Source organism: Kogia breviceps, chromosome 7, assembly GCF_026419965.1.
Source record: "Kogia breviceps isolate mKogBre1 chromosome 7, mKogBre1 haplotype 1, whole genome shotgun sequence".
In the NCBI taxonomy this organism is placed as follows: domain Eukaryota; kingdom Metazoa; phylum Chordata; class Mammalia; order Artiodactyla; family Physeteridae; genus Kogia; species Kogia breviceps.
In genome coordinates, this window is record NC_081316.1 from 47,673,999 (window position 1) to 47,686,060 (window position 12,062).

General features: G+C 45.5%; 1 protein-coding gene across 2 annotated transcripts in view; it reads right to left on the reverse strand.

Annotated features, from left to right (window-relative positions):
• AMOTL1 (angiomotin like 1) overlaps positions 1–12,062 on the reverse strand; it is a 170,126-nt gene that overhangs the window by 123,246 nt on the left and 34,818 nt on the right. For both annotated transcript variants that reach the window (XM_067038265.1, XM_067038269.1), the window contains exon 3: positions 5,303–5,356. In XM_067038265.1, coding sequence (XP_066894366.1) covers positions 5,303–5,356 — 54 coding nt within the window. The remainder of the gene's footprint in view (positions 1–5,302; positions 5,357–12,062) is intronic.

Genomic DNA, 12,062 nt, shown 5'->3' on the forward strand with positions numbered 1-12,062 from the left:
CATCCTCCCATATGCTGCCAGTACCTCTCACTGGTCAAACTGGAAGCCAGAGGCTACATTCCAAAAGGTAAGTTTTCCAGGGCACAGACCAGGGTAGTGAAGGATGGTGAGTGGGTCTGGAAGAACATCAGAAAAGAACCACCACATGATTTTACAGGTTAGGAAACAGACATAGATGAAGTAACTTGCCCAAGGTCATAGAGCAAATAAGAGGTGGGACAAAATTCAAACCATACCCAGAGTATGACTCCAAGTCCATGCACTTAACCACTAAGACATGCTTCCTAGAACTGGTTGAAAAGATTACTCATTATCCAGCACCTCTTTCTCCCTGTTTCCTACTCAATCGTCCTTCCAGTAATAGACTCCACCTTACTCCCACCCAGATTTCCCAGCCTTCCTGGAGTTAGGTATGGCCATCTGACTTAAAGTTCAGTCCAAAGGAATGTAAGTGAAATAATGCATGCAGCTTTTAGGTTATGCCCTCCACTTTCCTTCTCTCTTTCCTATAGACTGGAATGTGGATGTGATGGTGGGATCTGAAGCAGCCACCTTAACCCACTGCATGGAAGCTCCATTTGAGACTATCAGAGGACAACGAAGCCACCATATCAGTATTGGATTGCTTACGCTCTAAGTGAAAGAGAATTTAACTTGTTCCTTGTTTCAGTCACTGTCATTTTAGCCTTGGTTGTAGCAGCCAAACCAGTATCCTAAACAATACAAAGATCAGGATATAGCTCAGTCATTGTGGTTAGAACAATAAGAGGCATGTGACAGCTGGTGATCACCAATGTAAGTGCACTCCTCTTCTTCCTGGCACATTACTAGACTACGTTTCCCAGCCTCCTTTCATGTGGATGAGGTTATGGGACTAGCTTCCACCTTTGGAATATGAGGGAAGGTCAGTGTGTTACCTCCAGGCTGAGACAACCATCGGTGAGCATACCTTGGTCTTGCTCACCTTACTGACTTGTCTGCCAAATGGATTCAAAGGATCCAGTGAAGGAATCTGATGCTGTAGGGTAGGATGGCGCCAAGGCAGGGAAGGAGCCTGGGGCTCTCCATGACCACATGGAGCAGAGCCCTCCGACAGCTCAACACTAGACTACAACACAAGCAACAAACACCGCCTTTATGGTGTTAAGCCACTGACATTTGGGCTTGTTCGTTGTAGCAGTTAGCCTATCTATCCTGACTAATTTTATACTTACCAGCTGCTGGGCTCTGAAAGACATAAGTACTTTTATCCAGTAATGCAATCTCATCTCCTATTTTAGGAGGGCTAGGGGGTGGGCTGGCAAACATTTAAGTCATTATTTTAAAGAAGTTACACAACTGTTATCACTTATTCTAATAAAGCCCCTACATCCTGCTTGAATGAGGAAGGCAAGAATAGCACAAGAAAACCCCTTCTCATGGTACACTGGCCCTGGGGGCATTGGCCTTGTTCTCTCCCAAGAATACTATTCTCATGAGCACTCCTTTTGGAACTCAGGAAAGTTCACAGGGTCTGAGCAAAAGAGAGCATCAACTGAGCTCAATGAGATGTGCCAGAGGGTCAAGCAACTCCCATAAGGGCAGCAAATTAGGAAAAGTTACGGAATCAAGGACCCATCCATGTGCTTTTGGATGGTAAGGGAGTGAACTTTTCCCCTATTCTTTCTAATGTTCAAATTTTCTTAAGTAAGCATGTATTACTTTTATACTAAAAAGTGGTTTTAGGATTTCAATTTTTAAGAAAGAAAATAAACTGGTTAAGCCTAAGGAATGAACAAAGGAGAGAGATACAGGTCAAAGGTCAAAGGATTCAAGTGCCCCAAGGCACTTTTATGACAAGCAGAGAGGCCAATCTTAGGAGTATATAACCATGAAAAGACAAAGCATCTCAGCGGTGACCCACACTCACACATTCAACAAGCATTTACTGAAGACTTACGTGTGCCAGGCACTGGGCTGGCTGCTAGAATTGCAAAGAAAAGTGTGGTGACCACAACCTAGTGTGGTAGCTAACAACCATGGCTACACACTGGAATCACTGAGATCCAATTTTTAAAGTACACACTGATGAAACACTGATGCTTCGGTCCACACTCCAGGGATTCTGATGTAATTGGTTAGGACTTGGTCTCGGGACTTTTAATAGCTCCCCTGATTCTAACGTCTAGGGTTAAGAACCACTAGGAGCACATGACACATGGACTTAGTGTTGAAAGAGGGGTAGGAGCCAGCCAGGGGAGGAAGAGAGAAGGAGGAGGAAAGGCAGGCAGGCAACGGGAAGAGAGCTGCAGTTAGAGGACTGTCCCATAGTTCAATGTACTTAGAAGGTTATGGTGGATGGGGGTGATGCAAATCATAGAGGTCCTCCCATGGCTAACCAAATGTCTATCCTCCAGGTAGTGGGAAGTTGATAAAGGTTATTAGACAGGCAGACATGATCACATCTGCGTTCATCCCAACTCTCCATGCATTCTTTCTCACCCCCTCAGATGGCCATCACGTCTACCTATGGGTGGGACTATAGAAAGACTATGGAAAAGTGTAGAAAGTGGTACCATCACAGGAAAGAGGGCATATTTCTGGACTCTCCATCAGAGGACACCTTCAATACAGCATTCATCTAGAGACAGGCTCCTTTTTCCATTATTTTCAAAAACCCCTTTTTGGTTACTTAATTGCATTACATGATTTTGCCACAACACTGAGAATAAATCCTCCAAAGAGCAAGTCATAGTTCATTTGGTGACTTACATGAAAATTTGGAGGCAAAACCAACTACCTATCATGCCACAAGAGAGTAGTGGGATCGTCACTGAAGACCGCAGATGGAACACCATTCCACACGCTGCTCCAAGAATAAATCACTAAATAATTCAATCGACCTGATCACCATTCCTAAGAATCTGTGTTTGGAGACTAGGTAAGTTGCAGAGAAATTTCTAGAAATGAAAATGGTTTTAGTTAATAGGTTGGGACAATTGATGAGAGCTATTCCATCATGCACGGGAAATAAGTGTCTTTCAAAGGAATACTACTAATAAAGTAACAGCAATAAGCACTTCCTGAATACCTGCAAATACTACACATGGGGCTAGGACTCTACACACACCATTGACCCTAGCCATGCAAGGTCTCCAATTAGGTTGAGAGATAACTGAGGCCCAGAGCAGTTTAGTCACCTGCCCAAGGTCACGGGTAAGTGCAGTGATAGAATTCAAACTAAGTGTTTATGACCTCCCTCCACCTCTTCTCCAGTTCCCTTAGATCCTGGCCAGGGGGTGAATCTGTGCTCTTCTGTGCTCCAGAAAGAATGGCTGCTGGACAAGCTCATCAACTGCTGTAGGAGGCATCTTTCCTGCTGTGTGTCTTAGAAAAGCACCCAAAAGTATCACGACTCTTTCCAAGGGAAAAAGGCCAGCTCCCTCTTTGACCTGAATAGCATGGAAACAATGCAGTCTCATCCACTGAGCTGCTCTGTCAGAAAGAGAAAAACCCTTTGGAGCCACCACGCACCCAAACAGCATGGCACCCGAATGTAAATAGTAAATACCTGATAGCTATGGGCCTCCTTTGGCTTATGGTCTCAGGAGGCTAGAACTGGATGATGCTTAGAGGCCACCTGGCACAACCTCAGCTTTTCAAAGATGAGAAAACAGACTGGTTAACATATCTGCTAAGGAAGGTGAAGCAGCCAGAACCCTGGTCTCAAACTCCCTGACTTGTGTTTTATATTCTCAATCATCCTGCCATCCCAGAGCCCAGGAGGGACCAGGATTCCTATAACACTCTCATCTCCTCTTGAGAAACTGGGCTTTTCCCACAGAAGGGCTGAAGAGAAAAAAGGTTATTTTCTGAGTTTTCTACTGCTAATCTGAAGGGTTCCCCCTACTGATCAGCACCTCAGCTGGGCCGTCCAGTCTGTTGGGGGTGTGGCGAGGGGGGAAGAGATGAAAACAAACAAGGGTCAATCACCTGGGACTTTCTGGTACATAAACCATTCTGTGAATGCAATGGTGCCAATTCTGGTGTCATTGATACACAATTAAGCACATGTGGAGCAGATCACCAAGAATCTGCTCTCTTAAAAAACTGCTTCATGCAAAGCTATGGTTTAAATGTCATTTTCATTTCATAAAAAGACTCACCATAGTGTACCTTTAAAAACTAGTTTTGCTCATGCATTTAATTTATGATTCCATTTCCAGAGATGTAATTGCCTCACAACTCCTCAGAAACACATCTTCTGAATAAAACAAGGTCCTCTTCCCTGCCTCACAACGCCATCCTTGATCCAGACCTATTTTGGGTACCTGGCTCCTAGAAAAGGATGAAAGTCCTTGCTGCGGTGGAATTTTACTTCAGGTGGTGTGGGACTTGCTGAGGACATACAGCCCAGGAGGAGAGGCTGACCAGACACATGGTACCCAAGGCTGAGAGCCTTAGTGTGGATAAACATTTTTAAACAGCTGTCATTTCATGGAAGAAAGGCAAGATGTGCAAGCTGGTGATAAAAGAACAGCAAGGACAGACTTGACAGTCCAGATTGTTAGCAGCTTAACTAAACCCTAGAATGAGGAAAACAAAAAACAAAAACCCATCAACCACTAAGCCACCAAGTGAGACTGGGTGGCAGGAATACTTAGAGGGATCCCAACAATGCAAATTTCCTTCTCTTCACAGGAGGAAGTCTGTCTCTGACAAGACTGTCGCGTTCACCCACCACAAATCTACACTTAGAACGACAGGCACAGGAAGATGAAATGCCCTGTTCCCAGACACCTGAAGGAGAAACAAATCAGGGAGGAATACAGCTCCCAAGTCTTGAAATTTAATTACCAGAACGTTTTTGGCCCTGGACTTCATTAAATTCAGGTTAGGAGCTAGCCACACGATGTTCTTCTTGTGGCAGGTACTGGCTAGACTGAGACAGCCCGCACTGCATCCTTCCAGGCAGGATGAGTCAGGCTACTTGCAGAGGCCCCCAGATCTGGAAGTTTGTTGTGCCGCGCTCCAGGGAGCAGCACCACGGACCTGGACGCACGCACGCGCGCGCGCACACACACACACACACACACACACACACACACACACACACACGGCACAGCTGACACTTTCCCCGCCACCCCCAAAGCACACGCGCCAGGAAAAGGCCAGTTCTCACCGCGAAGGGAACGTACAACTGGGGAAGTGTGTTCCCTGGCCGTTTCTCTCTGCCCCTCTGGCTGATTGGACCCGGGCGCCCCCCAAATTCCTGGTTCTCGAGCTGTATTTCGAGAATAAAAAGCAAAGGGGGCAGACTTACCGAACTCCTCGGGGCTGTAGGGCGTGGATGAGGCTTCTTCTACAAACTCACTGTCTGGAGGAAGAAGAAAAGCAGAAAACAAAAATAGAATCGCAACCATTCAGGGCTAATGGATTACGCATCAGTTACCCGTCGTAGGTCTCTTAGAAAAGCGCGGGTATCTCTCCCGCAGCGACCGGAATCCATGAACCGGGGGCCCGGCGGGGTCCCAGATGCCCCATGCACTGGGGGTAAGAAATTGTCAAAGTAACTTGGCAGTGGGGGCAATTCCACTCAGGGACCAAGCGTCTTCCGGGCGCGGGCAGGTGCGCTCCAACTTTCCGTGGGTGCGACCCCACGGATCGCCCGGCCGGGCGCGCAGGGACGCGACCTCATCCTCTGCCCTCAGCCCGCGGGGAGCATCGCGGCGTCCGCTGGGTCTAGTGTCGACGCCCCGGCGCCCAGGAGCCCCAAAGTTTCCTGGTGGGTCCAGCAGACCCGAGAGCGCGCAGCAGCGGCGGCGAGCTCCCCGCGTCCACCCGATGGAGCGCCCTGCGCGCATCCGCGCCGCCCGTTGCTAGGCGACCGCGGCCGTGAAGCTCGGCAGCGGTGCGCGCGCTGCCTCCCAACTCCCGGTTGGAGGGTGGCTTCCCCACCCCCACCCTCTTCGACCATTCATTACAAATTAGAGCATAACCAGTTTTAAAACGATCCCTGCTTTTTTGTACTATGCCTGTCCTACTCCGATACTTGGGAAATCGTTTTTCTGCGCTTGTGCTTTTCACGGGGAGAGGCAGAATTTTCAGAGCTTGAATATTTCTTGCAGCAAGGAAGGAGGAGCTTTCAATACTCCCAACCATCTCCTTGTTTTTGAACCTGAATTCTAACTCCACTCCAAACAATATTTCCTCCTCTTAAGAGACTACGTGGTTCGAGCACGGAAGGCAATATGTCTCCATTTCACAGGTAGGGAAACTGGGGCAAAAAAGTTAAGTAACTTATGGATGACTGCACAGAACTGTGATGTGTGTGTGTGTGTGTGTGTGTGTGTGTGTGTGTGTGTGTGTGTGTGTGTGTGTGTTGAGCTGTTTCAAGTACAGAATATAGGAACAGAAGTTAGGGTCTGAAAGTCCGAGTTGTAGGTCCTAAAGAAATTCACGTCAGATTGCGGGAATCTCCCTATTTGGGTCAGTCGCCTGAATAACCGATGCAGATGCGTTATGTGTTTTCCACCAGGACTGACTGACTGCTTGCCTGGGAGGGCCCTGGGCTATGGGGCTGTGCTCTAGAGAGCTGCTGGGAGAAAGCCAGAGGAAGGAAGGAGCAAACATGGAAAATGGTTGTCTTTTCTCCATTCCTGTTCTTGGACACTGATAGTTGGAGAGTCAACAGTCCGGGCAATGTCCTGGGGGCCTTGTATAGTCTCAGACTGATCAGATCACCAGCTGCAGCAGCCTGAGGGCTCCCGGATCAGAGCCAAGGTCTTCTCATTCTGTAAACTCTCAGTCACCTCTGGGTTTTCCACTGTCAGTTTACAAATTACCATGGAGGACAGAAAGAAGCCATTTTGGCCAGAGGGCTCACAGAGGAATGGCTGGAGACCAGGTTGAGACTGTCCTTCTTCCTCACCAGGGTAACTATTCTTTTTTTTTTTTTTTTGGTTTTTTTTTTTTTTTTTTTGGCTGCACTGTGTGAAGCCTGCAGGGATTGAACCAGGGCCACAGCAGTGAAAGCCCAGAATCCTAACCACTAGGCCATCAGGGAACTCCCCAAAGTAACCATTCTTGAGCTGCCTAGCCTATCTCTCTATCCTCTTCTTTTCCCCCAACTCCTGACAATCTGAGCTCTCAAATCCAAGAAGTGAAAGTGCTTGGGTGAATGTTTGCACGCATCAATCCATCCCCTCCCACCTCCTAGAAACCTCTATTTGCCCTCAGGAATTCATGGTTCATCACAAGCCCCAATATCCTCAGCCTCTTCTCTGAATGTTTCTTTCAATTCCTTACTCTGATGGAAACCTGACTCTCCTTGAAAATAAGAGACCACATGGCCCACCACCCCTACTCCCTGAAGCCATCTACAGACCCTTGTGTTATTCTACCTCATTCCTTGAAGATATTGGCATCTGGAACACTGTCACTTCCCCCAATACCATTCCCATGATAATTCTTATTTCCAATTCTACCTAATGGATTCTTCTCATACGCTGGTCTCTCAACTCTTCAACATCCTCCCCCTTCCTAGATCTCCAACTATCCCAGCTCCCTGCTCTCAGAGTGACACCAACTGTAGTCTCAACGCCAAGCATCCACTCTCCAACCACCACCTCCTACCTTTCCAGATTATTCTTTCTGTTATCCTAACCCAATGTCTCCTTGACCCCAACAGCTCCTATCATTTACTTATCCCATGATCTTTTCTCTGTTCCTCACTCTCCTCTTGACCTTCCTTCCTCTTTTAACCACCCTAGTTTCTAGGTTTATAATTATCATTTCTCTCTTACGTACACTTTCAAATCTATCTCTCCCTCTCTACCCCTCTCTCTCTTTCTCCTTCTCCCCACCCCCCATATTAAGTCCTTGGGAAAACCATAACCCTGATAAAATCTAATTCTTCATCTTCTCTCTGCCAGCAGCCAGTGAAACATCATTGGAGAAGCATACCATCATGCTGACTGGTCTTATTTTCAATTTGTAACCACTAACCTCAAGTGGATATTAGTGCAGCCCAGCACTGGCCTTGATATTGCCAAATTCCAATGGTCAGTTCTTGGTCTGAATAGGAGCTTTTGACCCCTGAATCCATAAGTGGGTGAGCTCAGATGGACTGTCTGCAGGACCAGTCTCCTCTATTTCCCCATCATATCGGGAGGCAACTAGCCTTTGTATTCTGAGATAGACAGTCTACAGAGGGCTTTGGGGTCAGCCAGACCTTGGTTCTAATACCAGCTCCACTATTAACTGATAGTTTAATTTCTGCTAACCTTAGTTTTCTATAAAATGGAGATAATAATCATATCTAACTCATAAGGTTGTGGTGAGAATGCAATAAACTACAGCATTTAGAGAGACTGTCACACTGTGAAAATCAAGTAAATGTTAGTTAATATTAGATGGCATGCTCCTTTACAGCTGAGAAAAAAATGGGCTCTTTTCTCTCCTTTAACAATTTGAGTTACTGAAAGGAATCACTAACCACAGATTATGCTTCAAATTAAAGGCTATGTACATTGCCCCATCTTTTAGTTTGCTTTCTAAGAGGTGCCTTGAAAGTTGGTTATGTGGAGTTGGGACCAGGCATTCCCACATAGGAAGAGCATTACAAATATTCTACCAGGTGATTAGGTTCTGGAGCCTGCCAAACTGTTCTAACTCACAATGGATTCCCCTTCAATTTGTTCCTATAAATGGATGGCTCATAAGCCAAGAACTTTTCTTACAGCACTTTGGTTATTTAAATTTCCTAATCAACTGAAGGTTAATGAGAAAATATTTTTCTTGTTTCAATATCTGTGGTTGACAATTTTTCTAAAATATATGATTCCAATTTTCTGTCTTAGGAAGCAGAGCAGAGCAAACAATAATGTTTCCTGTTAAGCAAACAATATTTATGGGGACTATACCATGCTTCCAGGATGGTGCCAGGCAATGCAGATACAAAAGTGATTGGAACAGGTTCCTACCCTCATGTTACTCACCTTCTAATAGGTTCAGAGGACCTTCCTAAACCTCAGGCAATGTCCAAAGTGTTTACCCACACTTGACTTTTATAGGCCTCTTATAAAGAAATGATCCTGCTGGAGGGTCACTGAGTTATAAAGGACAGTGCACAATCTTATAGGTTGAAATAGTGCTGTCAAATTATTAGGGGAGAAATCACAGGGATGTTACTAGATCTCTCAAAGCCTCAGTTTCCTGATAATAATACTTATCTCGTTGTATTGTCAGGAGAAGCCAAACAGGAAAAGTGTGAGACAGACCAAGCACAGTGCCTTTCTCTCCCACGTAGAAGGCTTAGACATGCTGGAGTTCCCTTTTTTTAAAAAAAATAATAAATTTATTTATTTTATTTATTTATTTTTGGCTGCATTGGGTCTTTGTTGCTGTGCGCGGGCCTTCTCTAGTTGCGGCGAGTGGGGGGCTACTCTTGGTTGCAGGCTTCTCATTGCGGTGGCTTCTCTTGTTGCGGAACGTGGGCTCTAGGCACGTGGGCTTCAGTAGTTGCAGCACGTGGGCTCAGTAGTTGTGGCTTGTGGGCTCTAGAGCACAGGCTCAGTAGTTGTGGCATCCAGGCTTAGTTGCTCCGTGGCATGTGGGATCTTCCCAGACCAAGGCTCGGATCCGTGTCCCCTGCATTGGCAGGCGGATTCTTAACCACTGCACCACCAGGGAAGTCCCTGGAGTCCCCCCTTTTGACTGTCCTTGGAGGAGAATGGGCTTCCTGCTGCCGTGGACACTGAAGACAGGGAAGGAGTCTGATCCTATTTCTAGGGCAGCATTTATTAGAAGGTGGGACAGGTGGGGAGAAAGCAGCAAGAAGGAAGTGTTTCTGGGGCTCAGGGTGAACTATTTCTGGGACTCAGGTTTTCCATAGGAACAGAGTACACAGGGGTCTGATGTCTAATATCCACTCTAGCTGTTACCCACTATACCATGAGTTGAACAGACTTTTGGAAGCTAGCCTGGGAACCCAACTCCTAGCTTTAATATTTCTTTATATATATAAAGTTAATAATATATTATTCATCAATATTAATAATCTTATATAATATGTATTATATTATATATAATTCTAAATGTTTTAAATTAATTTTTATTATTTAAGCAAATAGTATATATTCAAGGTGAAGGAAAAAACATTTAATACCCATGGGTATAAACTGAAAAATGGAAGTCCTCTCTCCTGTCCTATCACAGTCTCCATTCCCAAACTGAAGCACTATCAACACCTTCCTGTGTGCCCTGGTAAAGATTATTTTTTAGGCATATTCAAACATGTTTATGAATTCTTGAAACAAGCTGGATATCATATTATGGATTCTAAATGAAAGACAATACATTTCTAAATGAGATTTTGGTCCAACCCCAGTCATAAACTAAGGTGTGACTATTTTCTGGTTAGTAGGGCAAGAAAATTTATAAAAAATCATAGGAAAAACATTTTATCAACTATTACAAAACAGTAAAATCCTGAATAAAATTTAGGCGTTTAAAGAGTTATACTTCAGTTATCTGGAAAACTCACTTAATCATAACCCTCATTCCTCTGTAAATGAAGTATGCGCACATAGCAACATTGAACATAACTCTAGGATCAAAGGAATTCTTAGATCCATTTCTAGAGCTAAAAGCACACTCCACATGCTTTTCAAGTGGCTAGAAGAGGGGTTTCTATCAAAACAGCCATCGCTAATATCCTGCTTAGTGTGAAGCACCGCAGCTCTGGACCAGGACCACGCCCCACAGGAGTCTGGGTGTGCCGTCAGCCCCTGGCTGGCCTCTGCTGCAGCGGTGGCAGGGCCTGACTTGACTGCAGGCTCCGCTTGGAGGAAAGGCCACAGAGATGGCAGGCTTATATGGGCTGCTTTGACTCTGGAGACCCCCAGGGGCTACAGCCCCTTGGTCAGTGGAGAAAAGGAGGAGATGGGGTCTCAAACAGATGTGGCTTCTTCCCCCAAGAGATGGGTGAGGCCTAAATGCCACATGGGGAGAAGTTTTTGTTTTAGCCAAGGGATGTTATCAATTCCTTTACAGGAAAAAGCTACAGGATGCCGTAACAACAAGTTAGAATGGTAGCCAGAGGCCACTCGGATCTGTGCACAGCCTTCCCAACACCTACCCCGGGAGGTCACCAATCTCTAGCATGAAAGACAGGAAGAAGCGAGCTAAGCCTTATCTCTGCCTCCCTCTCTACCCTGGCATCGCCCTTTGCTCACCTTCTCTGCAGGTAGTCTTCCATCTCCTGGAGGCCCTCTGCTAGTTAACAGCGGAACAGAGTGGAGGAGTGATGCTTGCCCCTCCTCCCCTCCTCACCCCGGGGAGCAATGGGCAGGACTGATTTAGGAAGGAAGAGTGGGTCTGTGTCTGCTCTAAGCAAGGCATGACCCTCTCATGTTATCCTGTCTCTTATCTGCATCCTCTCAAGACAAGTCAACAGAGGACAGCAAGAAAATATATGCACCCACCCATATAGTTTCATCAAAGAGAATTTTGCATTTATTGGTCTCAGCATTAGCTCCAGGGTTGAATTGGCCCAAAGGACATCTCACCTTCTACAACCCCACTTTTTTTTATAATCCTTGATGAAAGGGAGAAAGAAAATATAGTTGCTTTGTTTCCCTTAAATGAAAATCAAGTCTCAGATAACTGCTCTAAGTGTTTGATAACGTCCAGAAAAAAGAAATGGGCTCTATAGGAAGAATAGTTCACTGTATCTCACCTGAAAAAAAAGTCATTACTCTTAGCAGAAACAATACAAGCCAAGAGATGATATGATATTAAGTCTGACAGGAAGCCAAGGATTCATTTTGGTAAAAATGCTAAATATGGTCTCTGAAAAGTTCAAAGACCATGAAGTAGATGCTACTAACAAAAGCAAGACATTTTAAGAAATATATAAACAACTTGGATCTATCCTGCCCCCTGCAACCAGGATTCCTTTTACCAACTATGGAATAGAGATGAAGATTTAAAAGACACCCCACTCAACATCATATCAAAGGAAATAAACTCGGGCTGAGCCAAGAAGCAACTAGAAGATGTATGTGGCCATGAAGCAGAAT